This window comes from Rhinichthys klamathensis, unplaced genomic scaffold (genome assembly GCF_029890125.1).
Source record: "Rhinichthys klamathensis goyatoka isolate OS25496 unplaced genomic scaffold, OSU_Roscu_1.1 h1tg000032l_1, whole genome shotgun sequence".
NCBI classification, from domain to species: domain Eukaryota; kingdom Metazoa; phylum Chordata; class Actinopteri; order Cypriniformes; family Leuciscidae; genus Rhinichthys; species Rhinichthys klamathensis.
The window spans coordinates 3,225,123-3,246,271 of record NW_026606581.1 but is presented as its reverse complement, the minus strand read 5'-3'; the positions used below and the strand labels follow the sequence as shown (position 1 = coordinate 3,246,271).

The following is a 21,149-nucleotide window of genomic DNA, read 5'->3' as shown; positions in this document are numbered from 1 at the left end:
TTGAGGGCAAGTATTCTCAAGCTAACAAGCTTCGTTTGTGACAGTTTATAGTATTATACGTTTAGGTTTCTGTTTAACCAATAATATAAAGTAATAATAAATAAGTAAATAAATAAAAGTAATGGAGCCGCGGCCAAATCAGTCAGCAGGACACCATTTTTCCTGACTGACTGCGGGGCTGCAGACTGTGACACATCAATGCCGTTTACATTCGGGTATGAAAATAAAGGCTGTAGGGTTGGACTCGGGTCTAATTTTATCTGGTCTGACTCGGGTCAGGGTTTTCTTTTAAACAAATTAATTCATGCAAGTCGGGTTCGGGTAAGAAGTGATTCGGGTCGGGTACAGATTTTAGGACCCGAGAAGACCTCTACTCAGAACTGACTTACAAGAACAGCACTTGTAGCTGGCCATGTTTACAAGCAACATTACTTGATATGCATAATTCCTTTCTTGAATCGGCCACTAAAATAAAGCAGAATGTACGTGCAAATAAGCAGCACTATTAGCAGGTGCAATTCATTCTTAGTGAATTCCCCCCAAAAGAATAACAGCACAACAGCCTGTCTCAAATGACAATGGACAGATGAATAGGTTCCCACAGCGAGAGCGTCACTGCTGTACTGTTGTAACATTTCTGCTACCCTCACTGCAGTGATTGTTTTGTTTTTTTAAATTAATGAACGTGTTGCAGTTTATCTTAATGACCATTATAGTACCAACAAACATGAGACACATAGATTGGATGGACCAATGCAATCATCATGACAGAATGCGCCACATCCCTTGCACATAATCATGGCCTTCAGCCGACAGTAGCACTTTGATTGGACGTCCTCCATCCCAGAGGTTTCTATGTAGGCTTGCTCAGGTGAGGTCTCACCCTGACTGCTCTGATCCAGTAGGTGACCTGCAGGTATGGCAGTGACAGTGACTGAAAAAGACATCATACCTCCACTAGCCGTTTCACCATCACCACTGCAAGACACAGTAGGAGAAGTTGGAGTGTCAGCCATGCTGTGGTTCAGTGCATTAGGGACAGACATGCTGATAGTGCCACCATACTGAGGTCCATTCTGAGACAAAAACGTGCGTTGGTGACAGTCACTTAACTGATATCGCTCTGTTTTATCCTGTATACTGCTGCACATGTCAAGCTGTGTTCTTGAGCATATTTCTTTGGTTCTAGTAGAAGTGCTGCCTCCTTCTTTGCTGGATAAACAGCTCACTGATGGAGATTCAGACTTTATATCAGAACAGGGTTGGGATGCCAAACCATCATCTGGTTTATTGATGAAACAACCCTGCTGTTCCACTTTGACCCTTGAGAAATTCAGGTGCCCTTGAGAGGTGGTATGAGACCCTGCAAGTGATTCTGTCTTCCCTTTCACACTCTCCTCTGCTTCAATTTTCTCTTTCTTCAGGTTAGCAAGGGCAGAGCTTGTATTACTAGCTAGGTGCGGCCGTTTGCTGCTCTCGGATACTCTACCGTATGTGGAGACATTGAGGAGGTAGTGTCCTGTCATAGCTGGCTTAGATAGCCTCTTCCGTCCAAAGATTCCTAGATGGACACTCTGGTCTAGGCTGCTCTCAATGTGACCTAACTGACAGGATTGAAATTGAGAGGGTTGACAGTCTGAATTGGTGTGCTTCTGCTCACATTTGAGCCTTAGTGAATGGAGAATCTGGTCCTGAGTGCCAACTTTGACCAACTTGTCCATACTTCTGACTTGCATCACAGATGAACAAAAAGGAATTTGGTTCCCCAATTTACTGACATCATCTTGGTTTGTTGAGCTATCTTTTTGAAACCCCGCAGTGGTGGTACCAAGGTTCCCTTTATCTTTGGCAGATATGGCCATAGACTGAACCTCCACCTTGGCTAGTGGCTTTGGGAGGATCTTTTCTAATGGAACCTCTTTACCTTGAAGAAGCTGGGTGACCAGAGGATTGTTTGCTGGGATTGAAGAGCTAGGTTTGGTCACTAACGCTCCTGAAAAAGGTGTCTGCTGTTGTCTCTGGTTTTGTGCAATTGTGTTTGACACAGTTAAGTTTCCTGCCTGACTTGAAGGTGCTGGTGTCCCTCCAGGACTGAGGAGGTTACGTTGATCCTTGCCCGTTGGGTTCAATGCGCACTGAGTGGTTTGCGACCCCATCAAAGAGCGATTTTCTTTTAAAAAACCCTGTGCAGTGAAGTCCAGTACAAAACCGGGGTCTGTGTGTCCAGTAAAACCTGAGGAAGGAGAGGTTTGTGAGAGAGTCACTGTGCCTTCAGGGGCCGGAGATTCAGAGCTTAGCTTTATAGGCGACACAGATTGACTTCTGCTGCTTGCTGGTGAAAAATCTTCAGACAGGGACCGAGCTGGAGAGGGTGTTGAGGTACTTCCAACTGAGCCGGTTCCTCTCGAGGAAGATGACCCGGCTGCTGCTGCAGCAGCACGCTGTGCACGGGCTAACTGGGCTTTTGCCTTGATGTCAGCTAGAGTGCGTGCACCGGTGCGACCAGGCCGAATGCTAGGGGGTGTCAAGGGAACAGGAGTCCTTGGAGATACCTGCCCAATAGAGGCAGGGGCAGAGAGAATTCTTGACACTGGGATCTGCAAAGAGAGAGTTTTAAGTGTTACTATCAGAGCCAAAATTCCACTAAAGTAAACATTTAACCCTTTAGAACCTGAAGCTAAAATAGGTGTTTTTCACACATTTTGATTTTTTGACTGTAAAATTCTAAAATAATGTGCTAACCTGATGTGCAAGGTGTCATCTTTTTCAGAAAAAGATAAGCTTTCAACAAATTACAGTTATTGACCATTATTGCGTGTGGTGAGTTTGTAAATAGAATTTAAAAAGACAAAAAAATTAAAAACGAGAATACATTTTCTGATTTTTATTTAGAAAAAAAAAGGAAAATCACAAACGAAAGGAACTAACACTTTAAAGTTGAAAAATGAAGTATAATACATCAGATACAAGTCTTTTTTGTGACATTGGGTTGCAAAGTTTTCATTTAGGACACTTTTTTTCATACACGCACACATACAAATGCGTCCATTCATAGGCACGCACACATACACATGCATAGATACGTGAAAGAGTAACGGCCATCCGCCTCCCAAGTTTAATTAAAAATCATCCCAATCCCCTCTTCTGCTGTCTACCACTTCTTTCGCGATGTATTTGTAAGTTTCTTTTACTATTTTATGCAATCCAAAACACTCTAACCTGCCGCGCTTCGTATCTCTGTTCAAATCCTTCCTTCCCGCTCAAAGCTGCTGTCATTTGCTGACGGAATTACCGTAATAAGCCGTATATTGCCGAAAAGCGCATGTTGTCTACGGTCGGGCAATTTGAATGGTTTTGATAGTGCAAACGGTTGAAGAGTTACGGTACAATGAATACAGCATGCTGGTCTGTGTCGGCGACGACACAGCCGGTTCTAAAGGGTTAATGTCAAAAAAGTTCTTTCTGTGGAAAAACTCCATACCACCATAAGAGGGTGTTGTGGGTGGTTGCCAGGACATTGCTATTGTGGTTGCTAAATGGTTCTGAACCGGTTTTAGCATGCTGTTATTATTGCTAGAGTGTTCTCGATAGATGCTAGTGCATTCCAAGGCAGTTGCAGGAGTGTTGCTTTGAAAATCTCTCCTCAACAAGTCACACACACAATATGAGTTGCAAATAAAGTAGCACAAATGACACTTATGTATACACTGGGCGTGACCCTTGTCAACTGCTTAAAGCTGTCAGTAACTCATCACATTGCACCTTATAGTGTAGACAGTATCAATGATTATAATGGGTTCTACTGGCTTTTGATGCTTTGCATCATCACTCTCATCTGGTGTAAACAGGGTGTAAGACACTGCAGTTTAATACTTAGGGTGAATTTAGTGTGGTTTTTCTTTTTTTTTCAAAAGAAATAAACCTAAAACTTACTTTGAGAGGAGGTACTCTCTGTTCTACTTTTTCTTTATCTGTCACAGTGGATGACGTTTCTGATGAAGAGACACGGGGCTTCTTCTCTGTCCTTAGCTCTGTATCCAGTTCAGTAGAGAATTTTCTCTTCAGAGGCTCAGATGTGACAGCAGTTATTGGAGATCCAACCTTATCGCTCTCCGTTATCTGTTCAGCATCACCCACAGGACTTTCCTCTTTAGTGGTCTGTGTCTCCTTTCCTTTCAAACAGGTGACTACCGCTTCCAAAGGAGATGCTGGGGGCTTACATGTGATCTTAATCTCCAGCGTTTTCTCACTGCAAGGTTTGGGATCCACTGCTTTTTGAACAGAGGACTCTGAAATCAATTCTTCCTGTGTATCCTTCCTTATGTCTAAAGATAAACGTGATTGCTCTGAAGCAGGAGGTTTGACTGGCTCTTCAGGGGAGGCATGCGTTACTGTTGATTTCACATCTCTGGATCTTAACTCCATGTGGATGACCTCTGTCACAGGGTTTATCTTCTGAGACTCTTTGACAATCTCTGGCTTTACTGATAGGACTGAGCTTTTAGCTGGTTCAGGAATGTCCATGGATTCTGTCAGCTCTTTGGATTCCTCTATACTCAGTCCAGAACTGAAAAGCAAGAAAAGACTGAAGATTAGCAAAAAGAATATCAAAAACAAAACATCACAGGTGTTTTTTAATCTTCAGGTCATACATTAAACTAATGACCCACTACTCAATTTTCCGGCCTCACATTGATTGGATACCAAAATAAGGCATAGAACTTCATGACAGGAATCACACTGTAAAGAATTATCTTTAAACTGTAAAGGTTTTCCTTATAATATACAGTGAATAACTGTAATATATCTAACCTGTAAAATACTGTTAAATTTACAGTTTTTGGAAGTGAAAAAGAACAAGTCATTGTATAATTTACAGTGAAAAAACGTTAATTGACGGATTCCCTGCGTGACACTTCACATATGATGTATTTTTGTTGAAATAACTAGTGTATGTCTTAGGTTTTTATAATCAGTTATGTATATTAGGGTTTTAAGTTATATCTAACGTTGTTGAATTAATGTTTATTGCATTACTTTAGTGTCACGTGTTACCATGATGGTGTTTTGTGCTTATGTGAACGACACTGTGCACCTTTTATATTTATTAGTATTTACCTTCTTAGCTTGTGGAAAAGCTGCTTGTGATGAGCTTTGATTCATCATGTTACATTCTCATCACCACCTGTTTTTGGTGGTTGTCAGTGTATTACAAAAGGTACAAAACAGATATTAGTACTTCAATAGGTTGGTATATTAACATTATATATATATTTTTTTTTTCTTTAACTGTAAATTTGGTAAATTTTAGGTAAATCTGTAAAACCTAAAGTGTTGCTACCGGATTTTTTTACAGTACATTTCTGGCAACCACAGCTGCCGTTTTTTTTACCGTATTTTTTTTTTTTTAAGTGCATGATATACGGTATGTCAGAGGCACTTAATTCAGTGAGTGTGACAGACCATCAAGTGGCAATATTTCAGTAACAGAATTGTACACCCCCTGACCTTCAGATTTTTTCAGATTTTCTTTTTTCAGTATTTCCATAAGGTGTGGTGGCTGACTTACTGTTCACCATAGTAGCTCTCAAAGAAATGCTCTTTCCAAAGTTCCACCTTCTTTTCCTTCTCAATTTCTTGCCGCATCCTCAGTCTCAGCTCTGGGGTAAACTCACCTGAGAACACAGTTATGCATAAGCCACATACAAATATTGCAGATAAACCTGCTTATTACAAGTTACCAAGTAACTTTTTTTTTAAACTAGCACCAAGCAACTTTTTCCTCTGTAAAATGGTTTACTCCTAAATAGTTTTACTTTTTTTATATGTGTTTTGAAAAATGCTTAAGAGTAAGTACATTCACGTTAAATTAAGTCTCCTTTGATATTGCCTCCTTATGGGGGCTGCCATGTTGAGATCACATGACTTGTCAAATACTACTTATTTTATCTCGATAACCACTCATTTGCTGGACACTTTCGGTTGTGGTGTGGAATAAATTAAATGGGAGTGAAAAGAATACCTCCAAATAGGGTATTTCTATAATTGTGACTAAAAACATTTGCTTCTGTGTGATGCTGTATCCACACTGAGAGTAAAAAAATGTCAAGACCAATGATGTATCAGGCAATGAAATTGTATCAAAAATGTACTTAGTACACGTTTAAGACACAAGGACAATAACTGACCCTCTGACAACCTCTCCTTCCAAGATTGTGCTGCTGATGTGAAGAATTCATTGTTCAAGGCAGAGCTGGTCACCTTCAATGCTCCATCTATACTAACCTGCAACAAAGAGTGACCACTCAGCACCATAATTGGTTCATCAATAACAATCAGTGATTCATGATCCACAAAATCATACTGTATGTTGAACACAGCAGGGTTCTTCTGCATTTCACTACCTGCTGGTCAACATCTGGGAGCATCTTAAGAAGCTTCTGTTGACACTCTGTAGGCAACAGTGAGAATGTGTGCTTGTTGATTAGTGCTCGCAAGTTGGTGTTGACAAGGATGGAATCTGGTGTCTCAACATCTATCTCACACTTGGTACGCCTCAGTTGTCCTGAAAAGCCAAAGCGGCGGGATCAGTTACAGCATCTCATGTGCTGACACAAATTACATCAATCTGTGACGATACTCACTGGCACTGAGCCGACTGGAGCGCTGAGACACCTTTCGGGCACCAGCCGCGTGGCACACATCTGCTTTGACAGAGGAGGACGAGCTGGAGGTAGAGTTCTGTGGACTGGCAGGGCGGCACTCTGTCTGTTTCAGCTCCCAGGCTACAGCAAACAGACATACGGTTTTATATCTCTTTTGCATTTACAAAAATATATAGCACCATCAAAGGTTTGGACACACCTGAAGAACATGCTTTTATTTCTCAAGGTGATGATACACAGGGCAACTTTTTGAGCAATGTTGCTGGGCAATCTTGCCGAGCGATTGTTGCTTGGGTACTTTCCCATTGAAAATGGGCAATACATTTCTATCTGGATAATTTAGATCAGTCGTGGGCCCTGTGTCTCATCTGGTTGCCCATTGACGGCAACATTGTCCAGCAACATTGCTCAAAAAGTTGCCCTGTGTATCATCACCATTACATCACAATCAGAAAGGTAAAATTCACAATGAAAAATAGTGCCTACTGCCTAGGTGCCTAGTGAAACTGTAAAAATGCTGTAGTAACAAAAACAGTATGTACAGGATTTGGAGGAGTCACGAGCCATGTCTTTGACGGTCTTGAGGAGCAGCCGTGGGCTTGAGGCGTTGGGGATTCCACATTGCCGGCGTTGATTCCTCTGCTGCTGCTGTTTCAGTGCCTATAAATGAAGAAATGGAGAATGTCCATAAACCCACAGATTACCGAACATAAGTTATTTCTGTGTTGCCAACAAAGAGCATAGAGGGTCCCTCAACAGCATAAGGTTTAAACCAGTGAGCAGTGGTTAATATCATAGTGGGTTTATATAGTTTACCTTTTAATGAATTTTCTTCGGTTTTCCAACAATTAAGTTGAAATTAAAAAAAATATATATATATATATATATATAAAGTACTTCTAATTTATTTTTAATTAATTATCCAAATAGGCATTACCACATGGTTATTCAATATATAAAGCATTTTTATGTTGATTTCAAGCGAAAATTAACATAATGTGATATACCGTTATCGTAACATAAAAAATACCATGAAAATAAGACCCCCTATGTTATTTGCAGCAATTGTTATTTATAACTTGAGAGATAACCAGTAATAAGAGATGTAAATGGCAGCACCTGTTTGAGGGCCTTCTTGCTGTGTTTCTGTGATGGGGACATGAGTTTGCTGCTGGAGACTGACGGAGACGAACAGCGAGACTGTGGGGAGGACGGCTGAGACTGCAGTTTTGTTGGCACTGCGAATGATTGGAAAGCAATACATTGGGCATATTTGGACATCTGTACCACAAACACAAATAAACAGGCAAATGCAAAAACTTAATTTCACTCTATGACAACTCATTCAAGGTCATTTTAAAACAAATACACAAGTTTGCAAATACATCGAAAAGTACACGAAAGGTACACTATAAGTAAATTATTACTTTTAAAAATGTCAGAATTATTATAATATATATTTTTCATTATAAGTTGAGTTGTTATCTTGCAGTAAACACTGCTTTTCCATGACCGCTATAAATTCATTAATACACTTTTGCTGGAAAACAAATACATACTGTGTGATGATTTGTTTATAAATGCCAACTGCAATCTTTCCTTCCTAATTTTTTCCAAGACTATCACAAGTCATTCTCACAAGTCATCTATCCAGCCAGCTAGATAACTTGACCTTGTGACACATTTAAATCAGCAGAATTCTCAACAACAAAAACTTCTCAAACATCACAAAAAAACTAATGTTTAAGTCGGCAAGGCATACAAATATTTTCAGCAAAGTAAGATGTAGTGGCAACAAAGTACTGGTCAGAAAGTCAAAGTAAAAGTCAGAACCGAACCCCCAAAAAATAAAAATAAAAATTTCACTGTAATATTATAAATGGTGTAATATAAATAAACGTTCACTTTGACTAATAGATCCATAGAGTCAACTAAAGCACATTTATAAAAAGATGAGTGTTTTCAAAAAATACTTGATCAAACTAACTCTCATGAATTATATGCTACTGCTGCGGTAATTATTTCCTGGTCTTTGCTGAGTTAGTTTCTCTCTCTCTCTGACACAACAATCCTCATCTTCTCAATTCACAACATTAAAGTTTCATCAGCATATTAAGATTAAAAAGTGTTACTTACAGTACTTGGTTCTACAGGAATTCGCTCTATTAGAGTGCATTATTCTCAAATACTTTTTAAAGTTTCTACAAGACAGCTTGAGGTAAAGCCTGTGTTTGTCTAGATAACTTCGTAGCTCTCAAATATATGAGGAAGTGGTATCAATCTAGCAAAAAAAAAAGAAAGAGAAAAAAAGTAGAATTTCCTGTTTAAAGGGTGTTTTGCATTCAAAGAATATTTTGACTTGAAAGGAGCAAACCTACATTGTAAGGTCATTTACACATATATCAAAATCAGCGTATTACACATTCATGGTTCAGAATGTCATCTACATATTCATCTACATCCCATAACACATGAGTCTTGATATCTAACAGTGATCATGGGACCATAGGTTACTGATACATTTACATGCAGTAAACCATTTATACATACACAAATTTACTGTACAAATTTAACTACAATTTTATATTTTTTCAAATCTTTAAAATATAAATGTCAGACCGATATATTTTAGCAACCTGGTGTCAGTTTCAAAATCTACTGACAGGTTTTTTTGTTGAGTGTAAATGCTGTTTAAAATTATTATTATTATTAGGGGCCAAGCCCCGAAGGGGACAGCCCCTATTGTATCTGTTAGTTTTCTTATTATTTTTCCCGAATGGGAGTCAATGGCAGCCCTATCAACGGAACATAGGAAAATTATGAAATTTGGCACAATTGTAGTGATGGTAATGAATAGTAATTGGACTAATTTTTGAGTCTCTAGGACCAACTCTATAGCGCCACCCCCAGTTCAAAATTTAAACATTGAAATGGTTATAACTTTTGAACCCTTTAATCTAGAAAAATTAAACTTAGTACACCTGATTCCACTCGTTATGGTGATCACAATCAATATCTTACATTAAGACTCCGCCCATTATAGTAGTGGCCATTTTGAAAAGTACAGTTTTTTCGCTACTCCTCCTTCACATCTTGCTAAATTTGGCCCAAAATTTGATCAGATGATCTTTGGGCCGAGCCGCACATAAATGACTGAATGGATTTTTGATATTCGCTACCGTTCCCGAGATATTCGTCTCCAAAGTTGACCTTGCCTGTATTTGTAACCTTATGCTAGTTAGCTTAGCATAATAATTGGTTAGCATGCTAACCAGATGCCATTCTTTCTAATGTGGCTCTTCAGCTATCAGGCTAACCATAAGCTACATTAGCATTAATCTAGCTTAGCATGCTAGTCTGGTTAACATGCTTTTGTGTGCTCATTCTTACACTGAAAGCCTCTCCTCTGCAGCTTTTATTAAAATGCAATATATGGCTGTTTATTTATTAAAGGAAATGGCCTTTTCCCTGCCTTTGTTTAACAATCATTTCTGACCTGCTCATCCTGTACAGTATGTTAGCAGTAGAGCATTTATATTTGAATATATTTGTAAATAAATATTTACATGTACACTACCATTAAAAAGTTTGGGATCAGTAAACCATTTAAAAAAAAAATAATACTTTGGATGCATTAAAGTAAGGACACAAGATTTCTTTTTCAAATAAATGCTGTTCTTTTGAACTTTCTATTTATCAAAGAATTCTGAAAAAATGTTTCACGGTTTCCACCAAAATATGAGTCAGAACCGTTATCAACATTGATAATAAGAAATGTTCTTGAGCAACAAATCAGCATATTAGAATGATTTTTGAAGGATTAGGCTACGCTGAAGACTGGGGTAATGAAGCTGAAAATTCAGCTTTGTCATCAATATTATATTATAAATTACATTGTAAAATATTAATAACAGAAAACAGTTATTTTAAATTCCAATGATATTTCACAATATTACTGTTTTTGATCAAATAGCCTAGGTGAGTATAAGAGACTTCTTTCAAAAACATTTTTAAAAATCTTAGGGAACCCAAACTTTTGAACGGTAGTGTATGTTGCATTTAAAGTATGTAGATTTATGTTAAAGGTTAAAATCCTTTGTCCTATTCCAGTTTAATATACAAGAACAAGCTTTTTGTATGGTAATTCATAAAGGTGGAAGTGCTACAAATGGAAATATATCAAAACATTTTTCTGTTTTAGTGATCCAAGACAGGCCTATCCAGTGGCATGATTCTGGAGTGAAACTAGGCCTATCTGACCAATGACAGACAGGGGGAACGTTCATGGTGCAGAAATGACACACTTCAGAGTTGGCTATTCAGAGCTCATAAAAATGTGGTACCTCTCCTCTTCCACCTTCCTCTGCGTCCATCTTTGCTGTAGGTAGTGGTGCTGGTATTTTCTGAGCATCGGGTATCAGACATGTTATCACTGCTGTCCTCTGAATCCTCTTCTGACAGTTCCTTCATCACATCTCCAATGTCCTTCTGCTCACATACAAATACAAACCATACTCATCAGATGCCAAACACTAATGTTCATAAAACAGCTCACTTGAATCTGATCAAACAGTTAATGTTAATTTATACATTTAATAAATCATTAGGAATGTGTAGAGCATAAATATATAGAAATTTGCTAGTTTTTACATTTTCAATTAAACAAAACCACATCATTGACAAGTGTGGCTTGTTTTACTAACATTAACAGAGCATTAATTAATTATAACAGCAAATGGTACAGTAAATATTCATGCCATTCAACAGAGAGCCGTAGTAACTTCAGAAAACAGACAAGCAATAGGAAACCGGCATTTATATTTACTTTTATTCATCATTTGGCAGGCACTTTTATCAAATGCAACTTACGGTGCATTAAAGGTATACATGTTATTAATATACACCTATAATGTATGTAAACCGTATGTAGTACATATGAAAGCGCTAATCAAGTACCTCATTCATTCATTCATTCATATTACCTTCAGTGTATAGACTCCCATTCGACCGGGGACCTTGTAGAAGATCCCTTCATCTCCACGTGAGTTTGTATGGAGCATGGCATTGAGACAGGCAAGAGGGGAAGTCCCACTAAAAAAAATATTCAGCAAATTAAATCAGTCACCATCTTTACACAACTGAAAAGCTGCAACAAAGATCACAGTTCAGTGGTTGGTTTACAGATATTTGTGCATGAATCTGAATATAAATTTAAATTAAAGGGCCATATTATGCCCTTTTACAAAGTCTTGATTTTTTTCTGGAGGGGGGGGGGGGGGGGGGGGTCTACTAGGATAGGTTTTTATGCTTGAATATTCAAACACATTATTTTTCACATTTTACATTGTTGCAGCACCTCTTTTCCCAGCCTGTCAGTAACGCTCTATTTAGTACCTGTCTCTATGAAGCCCCTCCTTCTGAAAAGTGCAATGAGCTCTGATTGTTTGGCTGGAGTACTCAGTGTGTTGTCGGCTCAGTGTGTTGTGATTAGTCAAATGCTTTGTGTGTTTTGGAAATGTCACACACCTTACCATAACCATGAGTTTCAACACTACTAACTAGGGCTGGGCTATATGGCCTAAAAAAAAAATCCCCCATTTTTTCACCAAAAATCCGATTTACGATTTAAAGGAGAACTCCGGCGCAAAATGAACCTTTGGTCTAATTACACATTGTTACCTAGTCAACCGTTATCTGAGATTTGTTTTCATGAATATCGAATGTAAATAGTTTTATCTCTAAAAACAGTTTAGCCTATAAAGCTAGTATAATGCTAGTATATTGGGCATCGAGTAATGACAAATAAAAATCGCTTGTTAATACCACTAACAAGGCTCAAAATAGCCCCACACTAGCACGGTAGCATAATGAGGGTCCCTACCTTCAAACCGAAGCATTGAGAACTTTGTCAGTGTCCAGACAGTTTAATAAGAAGATATTTAATACATACAGTCAACTTCGCGTATACAGACAGAAGCCATCTTTGAAAAAGAGTCTCTACCAGTTGATCTACGAACGCCGATCCAAGTGCGCTGGTGAGATGTGAACGAGCTATAAGTTGTGATAAGGTGAGCGCAAACAGCAGGCTTGGATCGGCGTTCGTAGATCGACTGGTAAAGACTGCTTTTCAAAGATGGCTTCTGTCTGTATACGCGAAGTTGACTGTATGTATTAAATATCTTCTTATTAAACTGTCTGGACACTGACAAAGTTCTCAATGCTTCGGTTTGAAGGTAGGGACCCTCATTATGCTACCGTGCTAGTGTGGGGCTATTTTGAGCCTTGTTAGTGGTATTAACAAGCGATTTTTATTTGTCATTACTCGATGCCCAATATACTAGCATTATACTAGCTTTATAGGCTAAACTGTTTTTAGAGATAAAACTATTTACATTCGATATTCATGAAAACAAATCTCAGATAACGGTTGACTAGGTAACAATGTGTAATTAGACCAAAGGTTCATTTTGCGCCGGAGTTCTCCTTTAAAACGATTTTTTCCCTCCCTACTTAAAATCAATCTGCAGATGACAAAGAAATTGTTCAAAACAAGTTTTAACTTTATTTTGTTTTGATATTCCCTTCTGGGATTTGATCTGGATTCCCCCCTTGGGGTTAAAGTGCTTTCAGAAACAACAAGCCAAAAAGACAAGAGGGCAGGCCCTGTCTTTGTAAACAGCGAAAATGTAACATAACAAAATGGGTGGATTGGGATTGGAGGGATGTGTAAAAAAAAAAAAAACACTTGCATCACAATAAGTTTATTGTGATTGTCAAAACATTTGGTAACTAAACATAAGTTTATTAAGTTTATTAACCATGTAAACACAATGTTTACATGGTACAGTGACTGGCATGCTACTGTTTTTATTATTGCTTGACACAAATTTCACAATTTCAATTCAATTCTTGTGATTTGATTCTGATCTTGATTCAATATCAATTCATTTGGATAAATATTGGGTACAGTAGATACGTTAGTGTTGTTAATTGTTCTCCAAATTTTTTTTTTTTTAAATCACCTAATGCTGCAAACATTCAGAGCCCTGTCAGCTGGTATTATTATTAAAGGTTAAAACGAACTAAAAAAAAAAAACACGGATTGATTACATTTCGTTAAGTTATACTGTATCTTTCAAATTACCTATTGATCATTCGTGTTTATATTTACTATTAAAGGTGCTATATGTAACTTTTCTTCTAAAATGAATCCTTTTTTTATTGCCTGTGTGTGAAGGGGTTGTAATCACACATTACAATGATCCACTTGTCGGGTTTTGCTATTACCTCTGAAGGCCAGTATTCCTATTTCTATGTGAAGTCTCCGGGTCGGATTTACTGCGAAATCCATCGGATGTGACGTGCGCGCACGCTCCCGAGCCTCTCTCCTTTTTATATACAGTCTATGCGACGGCACTGCAGCTGACGACATGGAGTCTGATAACACCCAAAAACGACCTGCCTCCAGCACAACACAGACTCCAACACAAACTCCACAAAAATATAAAAAACAAAACAAAACAAAAATGTATCTGCTGAAGCTCGTCAGGCGAAACGTGATTCGGATCGACTTAGGACGAAAACACGGATCAACATCGGCAGAGCGTTTGAATTATGGAGAGACCTCCGCTATTTTTATTGTGATAAATGATATGCTGAAATAATGGTAAACTGTAATGAAATAGCAAGGTAAACTACAACATACATGAGATAAGAAATGAATACAAAAGACTGTTCCAGGATAACAAAAAGTAGGTGCTTTAGGATGTAACTTTTATTTTATGTACTAGATCTACTGTCTAACGTCACTCATCCCACTATTATCATAGTGTTTATAATACACATATCCAGACACGTTCAGTACAGTAATGTTACTTCCTACTGTCTTACTGTTACACTGACATTGTTCAGTCTAGTCACTAACCGTTTTCGTTATCATATTATACATTCACCTTTGTTGACATTGCTGATTGTGAAAGATACACGAATAGTTAGTGAAATGCCTTATGCTAACACCACATGCCGGCTAAATGCAGTCAATGTAACGTTATCATGGTACGAGCATGAGGCATTAGTACAACGTCAAGCTGATAAAAGCAGCCTATTATTGTAACGTTGCAGTGGGAGTTTACATGAGTTTCCAGCATGTTGTGTGATGCTTTCTCCAGTGTGTTGAAAGTCTCAGTCCCGGTACCATGAGTGCTCGCTCTTGTGTACGAGCACGAGCGCTCTTGTAAAAATTGGTTGCAATCTGAAACATCACCGATAGAGGCCGCTAAAAAATACATATAGCACCTTTAACTAGTAGTAAAGAGTAACAGATGATCAGTTCACGTGCCGCTTGAACTGAGATCTGACATCACATTTACAAGCGCCAAAACGTATTGTTTGAATTTTGGCGGGAATTATTTAAATGAGGAATATTGTGACGCATGTTATCGGAAAAAAACCTCAAGACTGCAATCGAGGCGTTTAATGGAGCTCAGAGTCAGTGCTGCTCACTGAAATGATATTGAGAGGGGGTGATTTCTGTAGTATTTACAGTATATACTATTATAGTTTATTAATATCTTGAATTCGCTTTTATTTTTATATTTTCAGTTTTCCTTTTAATATTAGTATTTCCGTTTAATTATTAGTCATTTCTTTATATGCTTTTGTCAATTTTATTATATTACGTTTTAGGTTTAATTTATTTTTATTTCAGTTTTGGTTTCAGTTGAGTTTTTGTTTATGTTTTTAGTGCTTAATTAATGTAACCAAGGCAACATTTCTAATTTTATTATTCTATTTCAGCTTTATTCCAATTAACAAAAATGCTTTAATAGTTCTGTCTTGTAGACAGTTCTGTTTTGTATAATTTGTCTTTCTTAGAAAGCAATTTTTTGGAATAAATAAATCGTAATGATGAGCTTAAGGAGGCTTAACAAGCATTCAGTACATTATGAAACATCTTGAAACGGAGCAAAACTGCCAGAAGCACAACCAGCCACTAGCCATTTCAGAGGACAAGCACTATGGTCAAAGCCATGGCCATTAGGTCCTCGCTCTTGGGGTTTACAGAGACCCTTTGCATGCCGTCAAATGGGGACATGTTAATAACATGCATAGGGATTGGCTAATGGATTTAAGTTAGTTGGGGGGGGGGTGCACTACTGTATAATCTTACCTTCTGGAAGACAACAGAGAAGTAAAAAAAAAAACAAAGAAATGTGATAATTAGATACTTTGCCACATTAAATTTTGCTTTGGAAAAATAAAACAAAAGAGTAAACAAAACATAAAAGGTATATGATCTGGTACAGTTCAGGGGAAGCCTGCACAATCTGAACTAGAATGTGTGTTTGATAAAGATATTGCTATTTTAATAAAGAAATACTCAACAAACATCTGGAGAATGACCTCACCTTATCTCCTTAAGCCTTTCTCTCTGAATTACTTGCAGGATCTCTTTATGACTCATCGGTGTGTTGGGGTACTTCTCGAGCACCTGCGAACAGTATTACGGGAACAAGTGAGCAATTCAGCAATGACTCACTATAGCAGTAACCGCAGAGAAAGAATGAAGTAGATGGAACGGATGGTCAGTCTAAAAGGAGGTTTGTTAGACAGGAATGCTTTTGAATTCTATCATTAATTGACCTCAGTGAAGCAGACAATGCCGTTCTGTGAAACTAACCTACCGGTAGTTCTTATTATTGAGTCAGAGAAACATGTTAGTTTGGGTGAGATACTTTGAACTACATTCAAAAGTGGTTATATTTTGAGAGTATGGGAAACGCAAACAGACCATCTAATGCGGTACTTCATACTAAACTTGTGTCATATCGATCACAAGTTCAGTATGGAGAACCGCAAGGCTCAGTATTAGGACCGTTGCTTTTATTTCTGTAAAAGCTACCCTTGTAAGATATCATTAGGGAGCATGGCGTTAGTTTTTACCGTTATGCTGATGATACTCAGCTCTATATTTCTTTGCGCCCAGACGAAACATCATTCTAAACAGCATCATTGATATAAAAAAATGGGATGACTAGTAATTTCCTATTACTTAATTCTGACGAAAAAAAACAGAGATTCTAATTATTGGACCAAAAACCTCTGAACCCAATAACCTAGAATACTGTCTAACACTTGATGGCTGCTCTGTCAAGTCTTCGCCGTCAATTAGGAACCTGGGTGTGCTCGTTGATACCAATATTTCATTTGAAAGCCACATTTCTAGCATCTGTAAAACCGCATTTTTACATCTTAAAAATATCTAAATTATGACATATTCTATCAATGACAAATGCAGAAAAGTTAGTTCATGCATCATGACCTCAAGGCTAGATTATTGTAATGCTCTACTGGGTGTTTGCCCTGCACGCTTAATAAACTCCAGCTGGTTCAAAACGCAGCAGCTCGAGTTCTTACTAGCCCGATTCTGTCAACACTGCATTGGTTCCCTATTAAACATCGCATACATTTTAAAATCTTGCTAATTACTTACAAAGCACTAAATGGTTTAGCCCCTCAGTACCTGAGCGAGCTCTTCACGCATTATAGTCCTTCATTCATCTAAAAGTTTTGGCCAGCTGAAAATTATTTTCTATTCTTTATTTTATTTTAAAGGGGACAATGCACATTAATTAACATGAGCAATCAAGTCCATCCTGTAAATGTGCGAGATTAAGTCATACAGGCTAATTTTCATCTGTGGTCCCTGGCAGGTAGATGGTAAAAAAAGAGAATACCTAGAATATCAAAATAAACTGCAGGTGGTAGATCCTTTCCTATTTAGCACCCAAACTCTGGAATAGTCTTCCTAGCTTTGTTCAGAAAACAGAGACATTCTGTCAGTTTAAATCTAGACTAAAAACACATCTCTTTAACCTGGCATACACAACACATTATCACATTATCAAATTCTATTATTCAAATCAGTTAAATGATTGTTAGGCTGCATAAATTACGTCAACCGGCACCGGGAACACTTCCTATAACACCCGATGTACTTGTTACATCGTAAGAAGAATGGCATCTGCGCTAATATTAGTCTGTCTGTCTTATCCTGTTACCGTAGTCAGCCGGATCCGGTCCATATCCAGATCAGATGGTGGACCTGCACCTAGACACGACCAAAACGCAGCCCTGAATGTCAGCACAGACCGTGTCTACTAGACAATCCCCTGTGAAGGCCTCGTCGACATGACAGCCATCGGCACAGATCCTCAGCAAAGACCACAAGAACCAGACAGGTCCACCGCACAGACCCTATGGCCAGCTTCGGCTCCATACCGGCGTGATGAATCTGATCTTCAAGCAAAAGGAACTAGATGAATATTTGAATGCTACCGATCCTGATCTGAATTCTGACTTGTGATGCAGCCTGAATCATAATCACACCGTGTTTGTTTGTTGGCCAGAGAATATGTCACAGAATAATAATTTGTCACCTAAATAAGTATGTCACAGAATAATAATAATGATGAATAATAAGATTTATAACATGCATTTAGAAAACAGAAAGAGTGAATTTTCATTTCATGCTTTTATGTTTTATAAATGGGTTTTATTGTAATTGCATGTGTCCCAGTTCATTGTACTTCAAACCAGGGGCTATTCCAGAAAGCAAGGTTATCTTACTGTCAAACATTTTTCAATCTTTTCGTTTAATAGGCTAATCTTTACTAACTGTGAGTGAATAAGAAAAATATTGTTTGTTTGATGCCAATTACTTATTTTAAAAATGTATTCCGTTACAGTTACAAATTACATCATAAAAAAGTATTCAGTAACGTAATCCAAGCACCACAATATGAAAGTAATGTAGCCTATTCTGATTTATTTTGGATCCGCACATCACTACGGTCAGTCAACATAGCATTATTATGTCAAAATACTAATTTATTTAGTTTTAAGTGAAACCGAAATCCTGATAGTATTCCCAACTTTTTACAAAATGTTGGCCTAACTATAATCTGATTACTTTGTTTTTTGATGTAACTGTAACTAATTAGTTACCAGGTTTTTGTATCCTGTCCTGATTACATAATGTTGTTACATGTATTCCGTTACTTCCCAACCCTATCATATATAAATATATTAGAATAAAATAAACAACATCACCTTGTTTTAATATTGCTTTACATTGATATAACTTACTATATAATATTGTGCACATTCTCTCACACCCACGGTGCATCATCAATAAGGCACGCATGAATTAAACTAACCCTGGAAAAGAACTTGCTCCGGAGCAGGTTATGTAAAGATAGTAACGTTACTAAGTAGCTATGGCTAGTTGGCTACTTTTACAAATCCTGAAAGTTACCTCCGTTTTGGACCTGAAAGTTGCGGTTATCCGCTTACCCTTAAACATACCCGGGCATGTCACATAACCTGCTTTCTGGAATACCCCCAGTCAAGTCATAAGCATTTACAGCATTTCTGCTGTAACTCCTTTCGATCATTAACATTTGGACAAAGAGAGACAGTTCTTGGTCAAATGTCTGGTTGAGCTGTTGACCCGGACACTGCGATTTGGAGATGTACAAATCCACTCGTTCGAGAACCGCTGACTGATTCAGACTAACGTTAATTCGAAAATAAATAGTTCAGTCAGATTCGTTAACCGATTCATCCAAAATATCCGATTGAAGACAAACAGGTGCATAATCAAAAGCTGTGAAACTTCAGTTTGAAGTCCTGAAGGGACACTTGTATCACAGAAGACAAGTTAAGTTTCAGTGTTTCGCATATTACAAACTGGGTCTAAAGTTAAATGCAACAGCAATGCGGAAAGTTCGTCTGAATTCAAAATACCATATCAAAACAACAATTTTAACGACGTCAAAAAGTAAACAAGCTCTGTTTGACAAACTCGCGGTCTCTAAAGACACAACATGTTTAAGCGGGCGGTGTTTCTAACCGTTTACAGCACAAAACACTGAAGAATTCATAAGCAAAAAGTAATATATCAGTGTCCTTGATAGGTTAATGAAATTACTGGGTTATTTTGTGGGTTAGGTGAGCTGAGCTAAGCTAACTGGCTAACCAGCGAAGTGTCACTAGTCTACATAAGCGCGCTAAGCTGCCTCGCGCTTGCTAGCAACTGACAAGAACGTCATGCTACAGGCGTTTCATCGAATCACTTCCCGGATCAAAAAAGTTCCCAAATGTTACGTAAATATGGATAAAACCAGTTCATGCATGCGTTATGTCATGCTTTATAGTGTATGGATCTAAATGCACTTTGGCAACATCAACCGAAACAACCAGGCCCCGAAATGCATACGCAATACTTCGCCTACACCAGCGGGTCATGAACTCATAAACACAGTTGTACAAGTGGGAGCACAAGGCGAAAACAAGCTAAACAAGCTTTCAAGAAGTCTTCTGTTTTACCGTTTTGGCGGCCTCTGCCCACGTCCTCCCCTTTTTCTTCTTCTGTCTCTCCCTCATGTCGGCGGTCGGTCGCGAAAAATCGACCAGGGTGCTGTAGAAAGTGTTGATGTTGCTTTAGTTACCGTGCAAGACCTGCCATCTCTGCCATATTGGGTTTTTACTGTAAGAGACAAATCATGTGACCCTCTGGGAAACGTCATCTTACTGTACGATGACAGTTCAGGGGAAACCACCTACCTAAGGCTAGTACTCTCTCTCCATTGTTTTCATTTGTATAAACGTTTCAAACTCCAAACAAACACACACGCTTGAACATAGTATACATTTTAAGCTTTCATACCGGTTAAATTACATTCAAGGCATTTAGCAGATGCTATATCATCATGGGTTTACAACAAAGCTTTATTTTCACATGTTAGATTACAGTGGTCAACAGAAGGAAAATATATTTAAAGGTTAGCCTATGTATTTATAAAATCTATTTTTAAACTTCACTTTATAATGTACATGCTGTAATTTCACTAAATAACAAAATAAAGCAAGTGGCAGTTATTTTTGTAACAAAAACATCAAGCATACGTTTTAAGCAAACCTTTCACAAAAACTAGTTTGTGAGGGTACAAATTATAAAACAACAGATACACTGCAATAGGGGGAAAAAACTATTTGGACACTTTCTTGTAGTGATGTTTAAGATTAAAGCCAATGTGCAGTTTTTGCGAGCAAATAGGTTTTTACACATTAAATAGCATTTTTGAATAAGTACGAGTAAAATGATATTGGCAAACATCGAGAGATATGAATACTCAACTCATATTAGTCTTAAAAAAATTCTACAAATAAAAAATAAATAAATACATTGGTGCAGGTCGCCCCCTGATGGGCGGTGCCATGTTGACACCACATGACCAGCCATGTTACGTGTTTTCATAAAGCAGAAACTACCCAAATGCTTAAAAATTAATGGACAAATGAACATATATTTCAGGCAAATTGCTGGAAATTCTAAATGTGAGATTAATTGAGACCATTTATTTTAATGTATTGACAGTGAATTAAGCATTGTTGTTTTTACACAAACACTAACCTGAGTTT

At 37.9% G+C, this 21,149-nt stretch overlaps 1 protein-coding gene across 3 annotated transcripts; it reads right to left on the bottom strand.

The window, feature by feature from the left end:
• Positions 1–241: 241 nt before the first annotated feature.
• asxl2 (ASXL transcriptional regulator 2) lies at positions 242–20,240 on the bottom strand. 3 transcript variants are annotated; one of them, XM_056245588.1, is made up of 12 exons: positions 17,726–18,094; positions 16,073–16,155; positions 11,648–11,756; positions 11,009–11,153; positions 7,785–7,903; positions 7,208–7,325; positions 6,645–6,785; positions 6,405–6,565; positions 6,189–6,285; positions 5,570–5,675; positions 3,934–4,567; positions 243–2,597 (listed from the first exon to the last, which is right to left on the bottom strand). In XM_056245588.1, the coding sequence occupies exons 1-12, from the start codon at positions 17,747–17,749 to the stop codon at positions 711–713; spliced, it is 3,624 nt and encodes a 1,207-aa protein (XP_056101563.1). In that variant the 5' UTR covers positions 17,750–18,094; the 3' UTR covers positions 243–710. The 3 variants fall into 3 exon arrangements, with proteins under 3 accessions (XP_056101564.1, XP_056101563.1, XP_056101562.1); XM_056245587.1 differs by lacking the exon at positions 17,726–18,094 and adding an exon at positions 20,055–20,240 and having other exon boundaries at positions 244–2,597; XM_056245589.1 differs by lacking the exons at positions 11,009–11,153; positions 11,648–11,756; positions 16,073–16,155; positions 17,726–18,094 and adding an exon at positions 8,802–8,906 and having other exon boundaries at positions 242–2,597.
• Positions 20,241–21,149: the final 909 nt, after the last annotated feature.

What these genes read in the sequence shown, in the direction of transcription:
- asxl2 (XM_056245587.1), bottom strand. Translation starts at nt 20,111, where the DNA reads ATGAGGGAGAGACAGAAGAAGAAAAAGGGGAGGACGTGGGCAGAGGCC. An exon ending in AGGAAGGTGGAAGAGGAGAG is followed by an intron (nt 7,904 to 11,008) that starts GTACCACATTTT and finishes AATCATTCGCAG; the next exon opens with TGCCAACAAAACTGCAGTCT. An exon ending in TCCCAGATGTTGACCAGCAG is followed by an intron (nt 6,286 to 6,404) that starts GTAGTGAAATGC and finishes TCTTTGTTGCAG; the next exon opens with GTTAGTATAGATGGAGCATT.